Source organism: Theobroma cacao, chromosome 2 (genome assembly GCF_053813885.1).
Source record: "Theobroma cacao isolate CCN51 chromosome 2, ASM5381388v1, whole genome shotgun sequence".
Taxonomy (NCBI): domain Eukaryota; kingdom Viridiplantae; phylum Streptophyta; class Magnoliopsida; order Malvales; family Malvaceae; genus Theobroma; species Theobroma cacao.
This window is the reverse complement of record NC_142640.1, coordinates 44,158,126-44,179,397: the sequence shown is the minus strand read 5'-3', so window position 1 is coordinate 44,179,397 and position 21,272 is coordinate 44,158,126. Positions and strand designations below refer to the sequence as shown.

General features: G+C 34.0%; 2 protein-coding genes across 3 annotated transcripts; both read left to right on the top strand.

Moving 5' to 3' along the window:
• Nucleotides 1-4,335: 4,335 nt before the first annotated feature.
• URE (urease) lies at nucleotides 4,336-13,628 on the top strand. Of its 2 annotated transcripts, XM_007044956.3 has the most exons (20): nucleotides 4,336-4,432; nucleotides 4,732-4,867; nucleotides 5,151-5,353; nucleotides 5,929-6,002; nucleotides 6,102-6,147; nucleotides 6,625-6,730; nucleotides 7,125-7,267; nucleotides 7,515-7,625; nucleotides 8,252-8,415; nucleotides 8,552-8,930; nucleotides 9,016-9,124; nucleotides 10,280-10,419; nucleotides 10,584-10,721; nucleotides 10,819-10,910; nucleotides 11,298-11,427; nucleotides 11,500-11,658; nucleotides 12,150-12,317; nucleotides 12,426-12,560; nucleotides 12,968-13,039; nucleotides 13,125-13,628. In XM_007044956.3, exons 3-20 carry the CDS (start codon nucleotides 5,228-5,230, stop codon nucleotides 13,344-13,346), a joined length of 2,514 nt encoding a protein of 837 aa, XP_007045018.2. In that variant the 5' UTR covers nucleotides 4,336-4,432; nucleotides 4,732-4,867; nucleotides 5,151-5,227; the 3' UTR covers nucleotides 13,347-13,628. The 2 variants fall into 2 exon arrangements, with proteins under 2 accessions (XP_007045018.2, XP_017971931.1); XM_018116442.2 differs by lacking the exon at nucleotides 4,336-4,432 and having other exon boundaries at nucleotides 4,569-4,867.
• Nucleotides 13,629-16,282: 2,654 nt separating this feature from the next.
• On the top strand, nucleotides 16,283-20,929 carry LOX6 (PLAT/LH2 domain-containing lipoxygenase family protein). The gene is made up of 9 exons (XM_018116350.2): nucleotides 16,283-16,693; nucleotides 17,172-17,449; nucleotides 17,542-17,779; nucleotides 17,884-18,216; nucleotides 18,391-18,476; nucleotides 18,563-18,670; nucleotides 19,136-19,437; nucleotides 19,651-19,914; nucleotides 20,018-20,929. Exons 1-9 carry the CDS (start codon nucleotides 16,318-16,320, stop codon nucleotides 20,775-20,777), a joined length of 2,745 nt encoding a protein of 914 aa, XP_017971839.1. The 5' UTR covers nucleotides 16,283-16,317; the 3' UTR covers nucleotides 20,778-20,929.
• The last annotated feature ends 343 nt before the right edge of the window (nucleotides 20,930-21,272 follow it).

The following is a 21,272-nucleotide window of genomic DNA, read 5'->3' as shown; positions in this document are numbered from 1 at the left end:
ATCATTTCCCGGTGCTTTCTTCTTAAAAACATGTGCAAATTCATGTGCTTCCAGTTTAGAAATTAAAATTTGATTCTTAATGTGTCCTTTTGCAGTTTGGGTTGTGGTAATAATTTGATTCAGGTATACTTTTCTTGATGAAGCTGGAAAGGTTAATTGGTCTTTGAAAGTTTGTTGATCGACTAAACTCTAGCTTCTGCATGAAATCTCTTGAGATAAATGACATAGATTTTATTGCATTTGATTAATAGGTTGAAAAGTAATTTTTAATCATAGTTCTTGATCAAGCATTTATCCCTTAGATTATGGACTTAATTATACCTGACGATTTACGAATATAGACATATAATTTAATTTTAGACACGTGTCCATGATTAAAGGATTTTGAATCGTATATATTGAAATTTGTGTGAATATAAAAATAAAAAGATAAACTTTTAGTTTTATTTTTATCCCAACGTAATCAATATGGTTTTTCTTACTTAAATTAAGATATTTTATTTGTAAAATTGGGCTCGCGATCCTAAATAATGAAAGCTTTAAGGTCAAATTATACAATTAGTCTATGTATATTAGTAAAGTGGTGGATTCAATCCTTATAATAATTTGTGAAATTGAATTCTTATATTTTTCAAAATTGACAATATCAGCTCAATGTGGTAAATTTTTTTTTGTTATTTATATTGATATTATGTTTTCTTACTGATTTGACATTTAATCTGATGATATGATAATGATAATGTGATATTTCACAAATGATGTAATAGTAGTGTTGATATAATATGACCAAACACTAACATGAATTTTATAAGTATGGACATGAAATTATCCAAAGTGAATTAATGATTTAAAACAGATTTGAACAAAAATATACAAAAAATATAAATAGGTTTATAAGATTTAGGAAAAAAGTGTTGTAAGATAGAAAAGAATTAAATTTTTGTGATCCATAATTTAAAGCAATGAAAAAAATATTATGAACTAGATAAAAAAAATGTCACATTATTATATTCAATACCACATCAATAAGAAAATATCATAACAACATAAATAATAAAATAGTTTTAACATATTGAACTCGTTGTCAACTTTGGAAAGTATATGACTCGATTTTCACAAATTATTGTATAAAAACTAAATCTACCACTTTGTTAGAATACGTAGACTAATTATATAATTTAATCAAACTTTAATATATAGTGTGACAAGTTCTTGTCCCGGTTTCTTGACCTTGATTGATTATCATAAATATTAATTAAACGTAGCACTCATAGTGTTTTAGTACAAAACTAAGATAACATTTTAATTTGATATGGTTTGAATATATAATAATTTAATCAAATAATTTTTATTTTATGATCAAATTCGAAGAAATATCGACGAGTCTCGAAAAGGAATAACTAAATTTAATACAGGGATGAGTAACGGAACAGGGCATTGATTTGAGTACTCAAGATTGGGTCTTCTATCTACCAACTACCAAGTGATACTTAGCTTCAAGACAAGAACATTAAAATGTTAAATGCGGCAGACGCCCTTGTTTGACCGACATCAATGCACCATAAACATGATTTGCACGTTGGTATATTTGTAAAAAAATATTTATTAAAATTTTGAAAAGATCACATTAAAGTGTTTGATTTGAAAACATTTTATTAGAATATAGTGTTAATTTACAGAATTATTCTTGTATTTCAAAATATAAAGTTTGATAAATTTACCATTTTTTTAATGTAAATTTTTAAGTTTTCAAATTTTATCCCTTAAAATAATGAATAATAAGATGAAAAATAATATAATATTTGAATAATAATTAATTAAATTTTGACATATATGAAGTTGTTAAATTTTTATTTTTTGTAGTTAATACCTAGAACTATTAAAAATAATTACTTTTCTTATAATAATGCCTAGAACTATTACAAAAATAATAAAAATCATTTTCCAAAGAGTTTTCTGAATTTTTTGTTAATGAACTTCTTTAGCTAATGATTTTTCACTTTTACTTTGAAAATAAATAGCAAATGTTTTAATAATATTAGTGATATTGATATTTTGTTTTTTACAATCAGTTTCCTCTTAAATGATATTGGTAATGATTATATAGGTAAATAATGAAAAAAAAAATATTGTAAGTATATATGAATGATAGGGCTAGGGCTAAATTAGGAAGACAAACATAGTTAACATAATGTTTTTAATTGATTTTTTAAATCTTTATTAAAATGGTGTATAATTATTTCTAGACACGTGTCCATGATTAAAGTTTTACCTGTTAAAGGATTTTGAAATGTATGTTTTTGAAATTTGTGTGAATATAAAAATGAAAGATAAACTTTTAATTTTTTAATTTTTTTATCCTAATGTGATCAACATGATTATTTGTTACTTAAATTAAGAAATTTTTTTATTTGTAAAATAGGTCCCGTGATTTTAAACAGTACTGAAAGCTTTTAGATATGAACCTGTTTGGTCCGGCTTTTTTCTAACTTAAAAGCTATTATGAAACTTTTATGAAAAATAATAACTTTTAAAATTAAGTTAAAGTTGTTTGATAAATTTCATTTTATAAGTTCTTTTTTATAAATTATAATTTTGATTAAAATTATTGTAAAAGGTATTTCTTTTTTTGAGAAAGTAATATTGTAATTATCTTTAACAGATGAGGATATTTTTGAAACAAAAATAAAAATTCTATTGCCTTTTTAAAAGAAGAGAAAAAAAAGCTCATCACATGAGCTTTTCCTCAAGATCTTTTTTTCAAAATTTTATTTTTTTAAAAAAAGTAACTTATTTTAAGAGCTTTTTAAAATTTATATTTGACCTAACTTTTACTTTTAAGAAATAAGTAAGTTAAAAAAAATCCAAGTCAAACAAGCACATAGTGTGACAAAGCTTTGCCCCAACTTCTTGCTCTTGATTAATTACCATACAATACTAATTATATGTAGCATTCTCAGTGGTGTACTACAAAATTACGATAATATTTCAATTTGATTTGAATATATACTAATTTAATCAAATAATTTTATTTTATTTAATGAAAAGATATTGACGGGTCTTGAGGAGGAATAGTGAAGTAGGGCATTTGTTTGAGTACACAAGGTTAGCTCTGCCTATCTACCAAGTAATACTTAGCCTCAAGGCCAAGGGTGTTCAAATGCGGCTTAAGCCCTTGTTTGCCGCGAGATCTATGGACCATATGGACATGATTGTAAGTTGCTACAGCGAGTGGGTGAAGCCATTTTTAAGAAACTTTCCTTTTTTGGGAAGGAGGGGGGCAGTAGCTAATAAAAGTACATTGCAAAATCTTGTGGACAAAAGTAAAACCACATGTAATTAGAATAAGGGACAGCATGAACCTGTACTCACAGTGCAAAGGACTCCTAAACTGGCTACTACTGCTCTTCTTTTTCTTTTTCAAATCCACTTGTTTCCAAAGTATTATCATTTATAGCTTACTACATTACATTACTTCTTTACTAATATATTAATATAAGGAGATTTATTGGATTTCTAACTACAAAACAAAGAATAGTTCTTTTTATCCTTTCAACGCTTTTTTTTTTTTTTTTTGTTGGAGTATCTGTTTGAGAAGGAACCTAGTAATAGTATGACTATATTTGAGTAGATTTGTTTTAAGCATATATTTAAGCATTATATGACAATGAATTTGATATTCTAAAGCTATATTGCCAAGAATCTCCTTGGACCATCTTGTGGACTTTAGGTGGCATAATATTTTTTTCCAAGGGTTCACTAGAAAATTTAAATTGGAAAAATATTCCACTATTTAATATAGGCGCCTATATCTTATTCGATATCTTTGTTTTATTGTCAATGGGCCTTTTGCAAGGAAGTCTGTTTTAAAGTCCTATAATAATTAATTGGGTACAGTCTTCGGGCAGGCCTAGCCTGGCCCAGGATTAGTTAGATTTGGGTTCTAGCTTCGAAGTTGCTCCTTTGATTTTTAATATTATTTTTTAGTAAAATATAACATTACAATTTTCAATTAAAAATAAAAGTAAAACATATTAACTTTCACTATCCTAATAATTATATCTTAGTTTTTAAAATAAATACTCTGTTTAAAAAAATATTTTCATTGAACATATAAGTATTGCTTTTAACCAATCGTTAAAATTTTTATTAATTTATAATGTGATAATATTTTTAAAATAAATAAATTTATTTTTATTAATTTTAAATTTATTATTATATATTAATTTTTTTCTTTTTTCAAAAAAAAATTTCGTTTGACCACTTGCAGTCGGTCTAAGAAAAAAAAAAGTGAAAACAAAATATTTTAAATATTTTATAAAAATAAAGTTTCAACACCTAGCATATGTTTTGTCTGGTTTGCGGTCTTCCTCTGCAACATTTCTTCTTTGTTTTTTTGGGGTTGGGCACGTTGAGCTTCGATCATTGGTTGGTGAGAGTCAGCTTTCATTTTGTTTGTTTATTTATTTTCTCGGATTGTCGAAGCGGTGGCTAATGGGTTGTTACTAATAAAACTCGTACGTAAGTAATTATTTTATCCCATAAAATGGCAGTGGTTTGTACAAAATGATAGTAAATGCAAATGGAAAAAACAAGGCTCCTCTTCCTATTGAGCCCAATATTAAGATTTTATTTTGATAAATTTCTAAGCATTTAGTTTTCTCATTGAATGAGGTTAATCGTCTCTGTTATCATTTAATCTAACCTGTTTTTAAGCTAAAATTGCAATAGAAACCACCAATCTGGGCGTGGCTCCAAATTCCCAGAACACATTCTAAGCTAGAAGTTCGGCCTGCCACTCTCTGTCTCTCATTTCATCATCATCTGAGGGAGTGGCAATCAGTTTGAGCACAGTTCCAACTCCAAGGCAAGAACTTTTTCTCCCCTGAATTATTTCAGCATTTTCATTTTGGAAAATACAATTGTACTTCTTATCTAATTTCTTGAACCGTATTTCATGGCTTTTAGCATCATCGTCATCATCTGCTTAAAGTTATTTGATCGAATCTCAGATTTTGTTTTCAAGATTATGGAGTTCTCTGCCATTGTTTCTCAAACAGATAACATTTAGCTTTTGTTTTTTCTCTTGGTGTTTGACTCTAATTAAAAAGTACTAATCTTTTTTTTTTTCAAATAATTATCTTGATTAGTACGAGTGTTGGTGGTGGAGGGGAAAGCTGGTGGGCACTGAATTTGAAAGAAGAAGTGCTATAGAATTAAAAGAAGAATGAGACTAACCCCAAGAGAAGTGGAGAAGCTAGGCCTTCATAATGCAGGGTACCTTGCCCAGAAGCGTCTGGCGCGTGGGCTTAGGCTCAATTATACTGAAGCTGTTGCTCTCATAGCCACTCAGGTAATTCCTCTACTTTGGTTTATCTGTTTAAATCTGTATGCGTATATATGTGTATAAATATACGTATAAATATACGTATTAATAGACAAGTATTAATATATAAGTTACTATGTATATTTTCATGAATGAAATTTGTTTTCAAAGTAATTATTTACTGGCTGCTGTTTATACTAGTTTTTCTAAGCTACTCATTCATTCTTAGATTCTGTTGAGCTTTCTCCCTGAATGATATATAGCAGTATGCGTTTGCTATGGTTTTTTTTTTTTAAATTAACAAAATTACGTGTATTATTATGCAATTGATAATGTCATGCTTCAGGATATTTAGTTTATGTGTCTACATAGAGTGGAGTAGTAAATAAGGACTTCATTTGGAATCCTCTGCAAAATCAATTTATTGGTTTCTGTGCTAAGTTACAGGCCTGTAATTCTGTGTACAAGTTTTCCTTCTCGTTTTCTTTTTGAAGGGGGGGGGGGGGGGGGGGGGGGGGGAGATTGAGGGCATGTAAAACATTTAAAAAATGGTTGAAAAAAAAAAGAGCTTTCATATCCCTCTTCATATGGTTTCCAAGTAGATTCTGGAGTTTGTTCGTGATGGTGACAAGAATGTGGCAGAATTGATGGACATTGGGCAACGACTTTTAGGAAGGTATGAAGCCATTTATCATGTTTTCTTTGTTTCTCATAAGAAGCTTTGTTCAATGGTGTGCTTTAAAGAAATAGTAATAATAAATAAAGTTTAAAACAGGAAGCAAGTTCTTCCAGCTGTTCCACATTTGTTGGATTCTGTTCAGGTATTATGCTTCACTACTCATAGCTGACATTGAATTTTCCTTTTCAATTCGTAAAGTTGGTGTATAACCTTTTTGCTAAAAGAATTTGCAGCTTGCCTAGTGATTACCTCTGCAGTTTGTATATAAGAAAGCGCATCAGATGGAGTTTGAATTCATTTGTTTGTTATTATGACCCCTTTTTTTTATCAGAAATGTGGTCGCTCTTAATTTGTATTTCTATCCATCACCTCTGAATTATATTTCTAGTTGCTTGTTAACCTTAGCAGTTTAAGGCTATACATTGTTTCATGTGTTATAACTTTAGGAGCGTGGTTTCTGCATAAACTTGTTTGTTCTTTTCAACCCTATAATGAATGATTTGAAAAGCTTGAAATAGAGTGCATGGAGCATCATTGCTGGACTTTCTCAGCTTATTTCCTAAAACTCTTTTTCAGTCAAAAACAGCAGGTCCACAAACTGATAGTAATTTTAATGTAGGTTGAAGGGACATTTCCTGATGGAACAAAGTTAATCACTATTCACGGTGCAATTGCTAGTGAAAATGGAAACCTGGAGCTTGCTTTACGTGGCTCTTTTCTACCTGGTAAAGGTTTACCTTAGGTCATTTGTTTTGGAAATACTTACTAGAAATATGGGTACCATGGTTTCTGTTATTATGAAAATATCTTCCTTAGCAGAGTGACTTATCACGAAGATGTTTAGCATGCTTGACCTCAGATTAAAGAACAGGGCTCAAGCTCGAAGTACATTCATCTCTATATACAATCCTTTTTTTTCTCTTTTCTTTTTGGCTCCTATCTACCGGACTTTTTGAAATCTGCCAGAAAATATACAGTAATTAAGTCTTATGTAATACTAAACTTTTATACTTGAAGATTTTAGTGGATTATGCAGCTTATCTTGGAACTCTTACTGGCTTGTCATGCTTGTACCATATCAAAAGTCCGATGTGAACTAACAGAACATTGATAATGCAGTGCCTTCCCCTGAGAAATTTCTTGAAATGGAAGATAAAACAATTCCTGGTGACATGATCTTCAAAGGTGGGACTATTATGCTTAATCTTGGAAGGAAAGCAGTAAGTATCAAAGTGACTAACACTGGAGACAGGCCAATTCAGGTGGTCCAAACTTATCTGCTCTGATTCATATGATTTATTTTTCTTGTTGACTTGGACTAGTGGTAAACTTTTCAGTTCTTTTGTTTTACGGACCATTCTATTAATGTGTATCAAAGAATGTCCTAATTTCTTTATAGCTACCATATAACTATAATGGTCAAGCTAACCAATAATTCTTTGCTACTTTTCTGAGGAAGAATTGAAAGATCCTTTTGGTTCTTGTGTTAACCATTCAGCAGTTTTTCAGGTTGGAAGCCATTATCACTTTATAGAGGTGAACCCCTTCTTGGTTTTTGATCGTAGGAAAGCATATGGCATGCGCTTAAATATACCAGCAGGAACAGCTACAAGATTTGAGGTTGAGCATTTTAACCTTCATCTGTTTATAAGCTTGTTGTTTGATTCATCCATTAATTGCAATTATGGCTATTCATGGATCATCCTGTGCAGATTAGTCTCTTTCTATTAAAAATTAACAGCAATACTCTCACATTATTTTTCAAAAACAGTGGTTCTTATTATCATTTAGTTAGGAATTGCCATTTTGCACCAGAATTGGTAAGAGACAGTAGATGCTGGTAGAGGAATCAATGATGTAGAGCAGGTTCTGATTTGTTTTAGTAAATTGGCAGTTATGAAACTGAGATGGTAGACACTGTGGTTTTGGAGGAAGCCTCAAGATTTATAATGATAAAAGTTCTTAAACTAAATTCTTCACTTGAAAATCGAATTGTAAGAATTTGGAAGGTAGCACTCTATGAAGACAAGAGGGTTGTTCTAAGTGTTATTATTACATTAGCAGACATAGCATTAGGATAAGAATTAATGCATAAACTTTTATGAAATGAACTAAAATAAATGTTTCTTTGGGGTATTCATGGTCTAAATCAGGACCGGCTCTTGATTTTTTTTTTTTGAAAGAGAGGACCAGCTCTTGATTTAATCTACTCTATGCTTTGACTGAAACATGTTTTCCTTTGCCAGCCTGGAGAATGTAAAACTGTTGTGCTTGTCAGCATTGGCGGTAGGAAAGTGATCAGAGGAGGAAATGGTATTGTTGATGGTCCTGTTGATGATGCCAATGTTGAAATAGTGATGGAAACCATAAAGAGAGAAGGTTACGGGAATCTGGAAGATGCAAATGCTAGGTTTACAACTTTGGCTACAATTAGTGCTCTCTGTTTTAGTTCTGCTTCATGTCATCGAGAGGATTTCTTGATTAGTAAGCCTTGTCTACTTAAATAAGTGAATAGGAAAGTATTGATGCCTTGACTTTTTTTGCAGTGAAGGTGTCACCGGAGAAGATTCTGCTTTAAGCACAATAATTTCTTGCGAGAAATATGCTAACATGTATGGCCCCACTACTGGTGACAAAATTCGGCTAGGTGATACAAACTTGTATGCTGAAATAGAAAGAGATTTTGCTGTATATGGTGATGAATGTGTCTTTGGGGGTGGAAAAGTTATAAGAGATGGCATGGGTCAATCATGTGGGCATCCACCAGCTGAATCTTTAGATATTGCTATAACAAATGCTGTAATCATAGATTACACTGGTATTTTTAAGGCAGATATTGGTATTAAAAATGGCCTTATTGTTGCACTTGGGAAAGCAGGCAATCCAGATACCATGGATGGTGTTTTCCCTAATATGATCATTGGTGTAAGTTCTCTCGTATTAAAGCAGTACCCAGGGTATAATTAGCAGCGGTATTAATGGTTGATATTTAGACCTTCTCAACTCTCAGGTTAACACTGAGGTTATTGCTGGGGAAGGATTGCTTGTAACTGCAGGGGCTATAGACTGTCATGTGCACTTCATATGCCCTCAGCTGGTTCATGAAGCAATATCAAGTGGTAAGCTACACTGTCAGGCATACTTTAGGTAAAAGATGCTAGTTAAACATGCACACACACAAATCACACATATATTTTATATGCTTGCGTGTGTGTGTGTGTGAGAGAGAGAGAGAGAGAAGTAAAGGCACACAATGGTTAACTTATACCATCTTACCTCTGTATATTGGAGATTCTATATACCACATTGCTTTCTGAACTAGACTTCTGGAATGTATATGTTTTTCTTTGACAAGAATTCCCTCTTTGATCCCTGTCATTAGCTAGTTCAATTATAAAGTCTTGTACTTCCATTTGCCAAAGGAACTCTCTTGGCTTCATTGAAGGTTAGCACCACCGCTAGATCCCCAGTTCAAGGACCTTGCTTTGGTGGGATGGTCTTACATTCTGTTACCATCCTTTTCTCAATGTCGAGAGTACTGGAAAGAAAAGACTAGACTGCTATAAATTTTCCAGGAAGTATCCATCTTAGAGTAACTATAGTATTAAAAGAACATTATACACGCATATCTCAGCTGTGCAAGAATTGATTAAAGTTACTGAGAACACACATATCTCTCAGTTTGTGCCACAGTGTATGGGTAGTACACACTTTTACATATTTGAATATAGAAGTGACAGCAGATTGTATTTCTTGAAATGAGACATTGAGAAACCCTTCAGATCTTTCATTACCTTTGTGCAAACAGATCTTGCTAGATGGAATAGCATGTTCATGAAATTGGAAGTTGCTTCTTATATTGTTAATTGTAGCTAATACTTAAAGGCATCCTTTCTTTACAAGCATTGTAGCCATACCTGATTTGATTCCAGTTTGTTAGTGTTTTTTTCTATCAGCCACTCTTTGTACTATTAAACTTTCTTCTGGTTTTTGCGACCAATTCCACCAATCTTGGGCAGCATATTGGAATTTTCTTTTTAATATACTAAGGCAAAGACATAGTCCAAAATTTTCCTCTAATGGTTGAAACTATGCTGCATAACCATAATTTTTCAGGTCTATGTAGAGATTATATAAGAAATACACACATGAATTTGGAAATGCATGTCTGTAAAAAGTTTATGAACATAACATCAAGAAAACTTAATCAATAGAATCATACATCTTTAGTAAACAGTAATGTGTTATATCCTGAAACTTCCAAATTTATGTAGGCTACACAACATTAATAGGAGGTGGAACTGGACCTGCTGAAGGGACACGTGCAACTACTTGTACACCAGCACCATTACAGATGAAATTGATGCTGCAGTCCACTGATGAGTTCCCTCTAAATTTTGGCTTCACAGGGAAGGTATGCTTAAATTTGTTGCTTAATGTTTTTCTCATCTTTGTGTTTATCTATGCTTTAGCTGAAGGATGGACCTATCTTCTTCCTTGTCTAGCGTACACTGGATGGTTAGAGCTTCTAATTTCTGAAAGTTCCTCACTTCCCATCAATTTTGTTTTTCCACTTAGGGGAATGGTTCCAAACCTGATGAACTACATGAAATAATCAAGGCTGGAGCTATGGGATTGAAGTTGCATGAGGACTGGGGAACTACTCCTGCTGCAATAGACACTAGCTTGACTGTTGCAGAACAATTTGATGTACAGGTCAGAGAACAAGAATGAGAAATTCTTCTGAGCTTTACAAATTCTTTTATAATTTAACATTTTTAACCATACCAGCCTCCTCTTTTGATTTTGGCAGGTTAATATACATACTGACACCTTGAATGAATCTGGATTTGTGGAACATACAATTGCTGCATTTAAAGAAAGAACTGTTCATGCTTATCACAGGTATAAACTGCATGTCTCCCACCCCCACCCCAAAACAAACTCCCCAAAAAACATTTTCCAATTAGAAATGAAACATGGGCTTACCTGTGCTCATACTTCTGCTTTTTTTTTTCTTCCAATTTTTCTCTGAGTTTTAATTAATAACTTGAGTAATTAGTATCAGATACATAAAGAGATAACTCTGAATTACTAATTTCACTAAGGCTCTTTGGGATGCCTTGTGAAAGGGGCCTTAAAAGTCCAGAGTTCTTACTTTTATGAGTTCATTGAGCATGATTATCTTTCTCTTGTTTTAGAACAAGATAGATTTCTGTTGTATCTTAATTTTATTGGTTAACCAGTCAGGTTTAGCTCTTTGATGTCCATGATTGATATAATTTTGAGCAGTGAAGGTGCTGGTGGTGGTCATGCTCCAGATATTATCAAAGTATGTGGCGTTAAAAATGTCCTCCCCTCATCAACAAATCCAACACGCCCTTATACTTCCAATACTATAGATGAACATCTTGACATGCTGGTATGAGAAGATAAAAGTATTATATCTGCTGGATTTTGCCTGTCTGGTTCTCACGCATTCCTACCTTAGCAGATGGTTTGCCATCACCTGGACAAGGATATTCCAGAAGATGTAGCTTTTGCTGAATCAAGGATTAGGGCTGAAACAATTGCTGCAGAAGACATATTACATGACATGGGGGCAATCAGCATTATATCTTCTGATTCACAGGCCATGGGTCGCATTGGAGAGGTCTTCTTTGAATTTTACTTCTTTAAATCCTTGACATACTATGATTTCATTAGAAAGAGCTTGTGTTTGTAATTCCTATTGGTATGAAATGACTATCAAAATTGAAAACAACAAGAGACATCTCTTCTTGACTTGACTGTGACCACTTAGAATCGCTTAAAACCATGTCTGGTTATTCTGGTAAATAAAATAGCACTAATTTTAGGATGATGTAATCAACAAATCATTTGTGAAGGGTGAAAAGAGGAATATGGCACCAGACACAACTAATCCAAACTTTGCATAATGAGTCCTACCAAAAAGCCGGGCAGGAACACATGGGGAACACCTTATATTAGTCAACATATAACCTCACTTTCATCATGCCCAATTCTGAATACTGTGCATGCTTAACCTTCTATGTAGCATCTCATTTTGCATGTGCTTATACCTGACTGCTCAGATAGTTCCATGATCTATGGCTGGAATAAGTTGAATTCTTTCCTTACCAGGTGATAAGCAGAACTTGGCAAACTGCCCACAAGATGAAATCTCAAAGAGGGCCAATTGGTCCTAGCGGATCAGACAGTGACAATATAAGGATCAAACGTTATGTTGCAAAATACACCATAAATCCGGCTATTGCTAATGGGATTGCAGAATTTGTTGGTTCAGTAGAGGTATGCTATTTTTAACCTCTTTAAGACTTTAACTTTGTTTTCTTTTTATTATTTTGGCTTTATTTATGATTAGAAATTTCTTTGTGTCAACAATATATGTATCTGCAGGTGGGAAAGTTGGCTGATCTTGTTTTATGGAAGCCATCCTTTTTTGGGGCAAAACCTGAAATGGTAATCAAAGGTGGTGCAGTTACTTGGGCAAATATGGGAGACCCTAATGCAAGCATACCAACACCTCAACCGGTAAAATTTTATATGTTATTCCTAAAGAAGCAAGTGGATTCTGTGGCATATTTTAGTATTCTTCACTTTACATGTCATAACGTATGGAGCATAATGGGCATTAATTTCTTACACTCCTATCTTAAACGAAATGGATAAAATAAGGTAAAAACATGGATTAGTAGTTGCAATCTGCTTGAAAATGATTTGAAGTATTAGACACTGACTGTTAAACTAGTTTTTCACAGAAAAAACCTACTAAAAGTATCATGGCCTATCAAAATTCTTCTTCACATTCCTAAGTGATCTGCAATATTCAAATCTGTCTGAAAATTATTTATAAGCATTGTTGCTAGCTAATGCAATCATATTCAATTAAAGAAGCCCAAGTCAAGTTCACTTTTCATTGAATACGTGAATTGCCACAGGTTTTGTCAAGGCCGATGTTTGGAGCATTTGGCAAGGCTGGAAGTGCGAACTCCTTGGCTTTCATCAGCAAGGCATGAATCTCTCTTTCTCTCTCTGTTACTTTGTGTGTGTGTAGATATGATAAATAAGTAGAATTTAATTTACCCTTGCAAACAGGCTGCTTTAGATTGTGGAATCAAAGGGTTATATGGACTCAAGAAAAGGGTGGAAGCTGTTGGCAATACCAGAAGTCTGACCAAGCTTGACATGAAGCTCAATGATGCCCTCCCAATTATCACAGTGGACCCAGAAACATATACTGTGACAGCTGACGGTGAGGTCCTCACCTGTGCTGCAGCAACTACTGTTCCACTGTCTCGGAATTATTTCCTCTTCTAGGCTTCACTTTCACCATGTCTATACTTTTGGTTTTTGTTTTTTGAATTATAAGTATCCTAAGTATGGCCATTTGTAGCTGAGTTGCTTGCTCTTCCAAGTTTGCTGAAAACTTATGTTCTAATTATTTACATTTTAAAACCGTGCTTCTCAGTTTCTGGCATGACAAAAGATAATGTGCAAGCTTGGCTTGCTTGCTTTAAAAGCATCGTGGACAATGGTCGGAATCTGATGTAACCAAGCATGACATCAAGGCGTTTCAGTCTGACCTGATTATGAGCAGAACATTATTATTCCTTTTGTTTCCCGCATAAATAAAAAATCAAGCCATCAATGATCTTCCCAGGTTGTAGGTTGCATATATGCAAACACACATCCATCATTTTCACCTAGAGTTTCCGGATAAATCGCACGTAGCAAACCGATGATCCCTACTTCAACATGCGTCTCTACAAAAAGATGTAAATGCACCTCAAACTCAGTGTGGGAACATTTTAGCGTGAAATTCCTTTCAGTGTCAGCTGCACTAGGACACATTCTACAAACCTGTTAGTGCTCCATCCCGGTCCACCCCATTTTCTAGACGCATGGAAGCAATGGGACCACAACAGCACTGCCTACTTAATGGATGTCCATGTGTCAAAAAAGAAGGATCCTGGACCAGACTTTTTATCAGAGAAAATTTCCACTGTAGAAAATGTCTTGATCACGTGGTACTTGTACCAAACAAGGTAGACATGTACGTGACAATCGATCTATAACACTATCTCTCCATAGGCTCAAATACTCAAGATAACCAAAACATTCCCAGATTTTCCATTGCTCTCCAAACTAGTGGTGGTTTAGGGTTTAAACTTAAAACTTTTAACAAAATTCTTCTCCCCTTTTACCACATGAGTAAAACCAAATTAACAATAGATATGGTATCCAATCGAGATCACCCAAAATAAGATATATGGTAGGGTCTGTGCTGTTGGTTCTGAATTAAGATAATTTATGAATGTGGGAAAGCCAAAAAGGCAAAGTTTAATCTCCAAGTCTTCCAATCTAATATTATATGTGCAATGTGCATGTGCTGTGATAATGTATTACAAAGTACAAAATTAATATGAATGATTTAATATTAGGCCACGTGACCCTGCTAGATATCAACTTTCAATGTCCTGCTCTCCTTATCTATATCCTTTATGTTTACCAATGAATGGTTTGTCCACATGTGAGATGTAACTTTATATATATCCATTCAACATGTATTTTTTTAATAAATTAATAATATAATATTTAAATAAATCTTTAAATTATTAAAAAAATTTAAATAAAATTTTTTTATTACATTCAATCAAGTCTCTATATCTTTATTTTAAATTAAATAAATTTTTATAATTAATAATAGATTAATTATCATTAGTTAAAATACTACTTGTTATTTTATATTCACATGACATTAACACGACGATAATGTGAAAGGTGAAAAATGTCACATGATTATATTATTATGTCCAATTAACATATCACGTTATCATCGATTGTAATATGTTAGCATGTCATATCATTATCAATTATAATATATTAACATGCCACATCAAAATATAAAATAACAAATAGTATTTTGATTAAATCAATAATTAGTTATAAAGATATATTTGATTAAAAATAAAAATATAAAAATTTTATTTGACTCAAAATAAAAATATAAAATTTGAATGAATACAATAAAAGTAAAAGAATTTATTAAAATTTTTTAAATAATTTAAAGATTTTTTTGAATATTATGTTTAAATTAATTAGTTGGGAAGGATTAAAGTAGGCTAGATCAAGTATGGAGTGCTGAAATAATTCATCACGTGCGCAAACTCTTAGGAATATAAAGAAAAAAAAATAAAACTATTGTTTAATGGTTTAAAAATGGAAGGAGACAAGCGGCAAGAAGTAATTTTGATCTGGGGTTTTTGTTTTTTGGGCAGCCATATAAATCATATAATGAAACAAGCTCGAAAAGGTTTATGTTCTTATAACAGGAGACATCATCTTTTTTCTACTACTTTTTCTTTGTCATGTCATTTCATGCTCTCGTTGTCGAAGGACACAACCTTCATTTGCTGTTGCTCAAATCTTCAAATGATCAAATCCCCCACTGAAGATATTTTAAGGAGGGAGATAAGACGCTCCACTTAGTTTCACTGCTTGCAATTCTTTTCTCTTTTTTGGGGATTTATGAGGTGAGTCAAATTTGGTGATTATAATATATAATTTAACAGGATTAATATCAATATTGCATAGGATGCTTTTTTAAGCCTTTGGGCTTAAATCTTTTTGCTTGAATGTGACAACGTGAGAAAAGTAAAAAGGTGATTATCATTATATAATATTGGGTCAACATCACAATCATATTTCTTTCACACGTTAATCTTTACCATTTTCATATCCATCGACAGATAAGCAAAACAATATATGAAAACCCTAATTGTCCAGCTAGTCGAGATTTACTAATAACCACTTGTTTTAAGAGAAAAACACATTGTCTTTTTCTTAATGTGGGTTTCGTGACGAACTCATGCGTCAATTGTTTTATCGGAATACCCATCACGTTTCGCACGCCAACTTTCGCACTCGCTTTGTTCTATTTTCTGTTTGACTTCCCATGGACACAGTGACTGGTTTTCTACCCACTTTCAAATCCTCTATTGGACCGTGCTTTTCACGGACTTTGCATCGAGCGTCTGCTAAGCTTTTGACTGGTAATCTTTTAGTTGTACGTAACTTTTAGAGAACAGAGCCCTTTAGACAGATTACTAGAAAATGTTGATGATGTTAACACTCATTTAATTGAAGCAAAAGAAAAAAACACGTCAGCATCCAAGGAAGAAATATTAAAATCACGTCAGGCTCCGTTGGTGGCAATATCATTTCCGCTTGTTCCCTGTCTATAAAAGTTTTTTAAGGATTCTGATATTTGACAAACCAACAGAAAAATATGTTAACTTTGCAGCCACTGCCTTCGTTCAAGTCAAATTTCTCCGGATCTGCCCTCCGGCGACCTTCGCGGCTCAATGGGGTTCCTGGGCTGGTACAGTTCTCCTGGACTATAAGGACAAGGCACCTGGTTCGTGCTGTTATCAGTGATGACAAGGCCTTGGAGTCAGCAAAAAAGTCGTCATCAGTTGAGCAAAAAAACGTTGATGGGTCGTTGGCTTCTGGTTCTTCAGTTAAGGAAGTGAGGGCAGTTGTGACTATAAGGAAAAAGATCAAGGAGAAGATCACAGAGAAGATTGAGAATCAATGGGAACTATTCATTAACGGGATTGGTCAAGGGATCTTGATCCAGCTCATCAGTGAAGAGATCGATCCTGGTTTGTTTTGTTCATTTCTTGAACTGGAATCTGTCTTCTTCTTTTTTTTTCTTTCTGTTTTTTGTTCTCGTTTTCACAATTGGCACAGAAGTTACTTTGTTATGTGGCTTGACTGAGAGAAGACAATTTAGGATTTTGGTGTGGTTGACGTTTGAACTGCATTGTTAAAAGTATTAGGTTGTGGTAATTTTGGCTGATGATATGGCTGGGTGGGTCATCATTCAAATTATCAGTGATCAAGCTCTTACTATATAAAGCTTATATTTGTTTTTAATGTTAATCAAAATGCAAGTTCCTTTACCTAGTAGGAAAAAAAAGATTAAAAATTTATTTATTTCAACTCCTTATTCTCAAAAAAAAAAAAAAGAAGGTATTTGTCATATTTTTCTTTGATGCTGACGATCCTGCTAGGAATTTATATTTTGAATCTCCAATCAATTCTCTTACCGAGTGAAAGTGAAATGATCTGTTTTTGCAGTTACTAACTCGGGGAAGAGTGTAGAGACTTCTGTAAGAGGCTGGTTGCCTAAGCCTTCAGAGCATAGCCACATCCTTGAATATGCAGCTGATTTCACTATCCCATCTGACTTCGGTAAACCCGGGGCTGTTCTGATTACCAACCTTCATGGCAAGGAATTCCACTTGTTGGAGATTGTTATTCATGGTTTTGAAGAAGGCCCTATTTTCTTCCCTGCAAATACATGGATCCATTCACGGAATGACAATCCTGAAAGTAGAATTTTATTCAGAAATCAAGTAAGTATTTTGTACCAGAGTTTCCTGTTATTGTTCACTAAGAGGTTATTCAAGTAGGGGTTATTCAAACAGTGCCTCATTGTTATGAACAGGCACACTTACCATCACAAACACCACCTGGCCTTAAAGATCTACGACGTGAAGATTTACTGAGTGTTCGTGGTAATGGTAAATGCGAGAGAAAGGCTCATGATAGAATTTATGATTATGATGTGTATAATGATTTAGGCAATCCTGACAAGGATGAAGATCTTTCTAGGCCAGTTCTGGGTGGTGAGGAAAGGCCCTATCCTAGGCGCTGTAGAAGTGGCCGACCTCCTACAAAGACAGGTATTTTTGTTCGAAGTAATACTATGCTATTCTATGTGTTAAGGTTTTTATTCTGCAACACTAACATATAAATTGGTATGCTCTGTATTCGATGATGCATCTAGATCCACTTTGTGAAAGTAGAATTGAAAAACCCCATCCTGTTTATGTACCTCGGGATGAGGCCTTTGAGGAGATCAAGCAGAACACTTTCTCTGCTGGGAGGTTGAAAGCACTACTTCACAATCTTGTACCATCCATTGCTGCTACATTGTCGAGTTCAGATATCCCATTCACATGCTTTTCTGACATAGATAAGCTATACAGTGATGGTGTCATCTTGAAAGACGATGAGCAAAGAGAATTAGGCAACAATCTATTTATAGGCAATATGATGAAACAAGTTCTCAGTGTTGGCCAAAAGTTGCTGAAATATGAAATCCCAGCTATTATAAGAAGTAAGTACACTTCATTAATCCCTGCTTGCAGTTAGTTTTGTAAGTGAGACCAAATTGAGGCTCGTAGCTTATGCTTGCATTAGTATCAAGCCACATTTATACTTATTAAAATCATTCTTCATTAATGGAGCCCTATTTCATTTCTGCAATTTATCTTGGAACTTCTGTTTCCAGGGGACAGATTTGCATGGTTGCGAGACAATGAATTTGCACGCCAGACTTTAGCTGGGGTCAATCCTGTGAATATTGAGATTTTGAAGGTTATTTACATAGATATTTCGCTGTCTGTGTAGATTAGGCTTTACAATTGCTTCTTGGGAATCCTTAAGTTTGTTCAATTTTACAGGAATTTCCAATCCTTAGCAAACTAGACCCTGCCATTTATGGCCCTCCAGAATCCACAATCACAAAGGAATTGATAGAGCAAGAGCTCCATGGAATGAGTGTGGACAAGGTATTGACATCTAAAAGTGTTATTCCGTAATATGTTCACATGCCCTCCCCACTCCCCCACCCTTTCTTCTTCTCTTAGTGCTTCATTCGATGGGCATTCTTTTGATGACATGTTCATTACATTAAACCTAGAAGAATAGGAGTCCTATACTTTGCAATGGACATCCAATATTTACTGAGTGCTTTTACTTGTTTAAAGTTGGGGGTTTTAGGGCTGCTTCGTTTGTGCAACATCGGAGAATTTTAGTGACTGATTCCTGATTTTTTTAGTGGAACACTAAAGGATATCCATGGCATTGTCAACCCAGAAATATTTGTATCATATTACCTAGTTGGGTTTATCGTACAAGTTGAGCTAGTATACTAGTTCCTCCTTAAAACCATGTATGATTTTGAAAAATCAATTAAAAATTAATAAAATCATTTCTCACTCTCTAAGGTTGCTCTTTGGTATCTGATGTTGCAGGCTATTGAGGAAAAAAGATTGTTTATACTTGACTTCCATGACATGCTTTTGCCATTTATCAGGAGGATGAACAACTTACCTGGAAAAAAAGCTTATGCCTCCAGGACAGTGTTCTTCTATAGCAAGACTGGTATGCTGACACCAATAGCTATTGAGCTTTCTCTTCCTCCCACTCCTTCGTCATCTCGGAATAAATATGTTTATACTTACGGGCATGATGCTACAACACATTGGATTTGGAAACTAGCCAAAGCTCATGTTTGCTCAAATGATGCTGGTGTCCATCAGCTAGTAAATCACTGGTAAAACTTTAACAGCTTCAAAACCCCTGTGAAATTTTAAATTTGGTCGTATCTGATAAACTTCGATATTTATTATTTGAGACCTAGAATTTAGGGGGGAAATTAACATCAAACATGGTTACAGTTTGTAGTTCATGCATATTTTGTTATGTTGTTCATATAAAATGTTATGAGATGTACTACTTTAATATGGTGGTAACTTGGAAATTGTAGGTTGCGAACTCATGCTTGCATGGAGCCTTATATAATTGCAACTCACAGACAGCTTAGCTCAATGCACCCCATTTACAAGCTGCTTCACCCTCACATGCGCTACACGCTAGAAATTAATGCACTTGCACGGCAAAGTTTAGTTAATGGAGGTGGGATAATTGAGGCTTGTTTCAGCCCGGGAAAGTATGCCATGGAGCTAAGCTCTGCAGCTTATGAGAGTTGGCGCTTTGACATGGAAGCATTGCCAGCAGATCTCATTCGGAGGTAAGGTTATATTTTAACCTTGACCCTTAATTCTTAGATGCTTGTTCTTATTGAATTATCCCCATTTCAAAACAATAATAGATAATCGTGATAAAATTTTCAGGGGCATGGCAGTGGAGGATCCTTCAGTGCCTGGTGGCCTGAAGCTTGTGATTGAAGACTATCCTTACGCAGCAGATGGGCTGCTTATTTGGTCTGCCATCAAAGAATGGGTGGAATCCTATGTTGAACACTTTTATACTGAACCTAATTCTGTCACATCTGATGTTGAGATCCAAGCCTGGTGGGATGAGATCAAGAACAGAGGTAATTATGACAAACGGAATGAACCCTGGTGGCCTAAACTGGCCACCAAAGAAGACTTGTCTAGCATACTTACCACAATGATCTGGATTGCATCTGGTCAGCATGCAGCTATAAACTTCGGGCAGTACCCATTTGGAGGATATGTGCCAAACCGTCCCACCCTCATGCGAAAACTCATGCCACAAGAAACTGACCCTGATTTCGAGAAATTTATTCACAACCCTCAGCACACTTTTCTATCCTCTTTGCCAACAAAGCTTCAAGCAACCAAAGTGATGGCTGTTCAAGACACCTTGTCAACTCATTCCCCAGATGAAGAGTACCTGGGTCAAATGAACCAACTACACAGCAGCTGGATCAACGATCATGAAGTGTTGAAAATGTTCGAGAAATTCTCTGCTAAACTAGGGGAAATAGAGGAAACGATAAATAAAAGAAACAAGGATATCCGCCTTAAAAACAGAAGTGGTGCTGGCATTCCCCCTTATGAACTGCTGCTCCCTTCATCAGGTCCTGGGGTAACCGGTCGTGGAATACCCAACAGCATTTCCATCTAATTAACTTAGCTGTATCAAGGCCTTGGGAGTTGTGGACTTCTTGTGGTACTAGGTTTCTTTTATTGATGTTGCTACTGTCCCTTTGCTTTGTGCACAGCTCAGAGCCATACTTGTAAATTGCAATCATACCCAATAAACATTGTTAGAGCAAATTATGATCTGATGGGCATGTCAAATTGGGTGCCTACCTCTCTACCTCTCAATTCTATGATGTTCTCCTTTTTCAAAAAATAATTGCTGTAAAAATGTAGATTAAAAAATAAAATCATATTTTGTTTAAAAAATTAGATAACAGTTACAATTTATGTATATAAGCTGCATATATCAAAGTATAATCATCTTTCAGCTATTAAAGTCAAAATGGATGTTTATTTCCTTAGCCCAGTATTGCATATAGAGGAGTGAAATTTGGTTCATTACAATTATTTTATACATTTTTCTCTTATTACACTATTAATGAGAAAACGGGAGAATTAAATCAACATCTTAAAATCG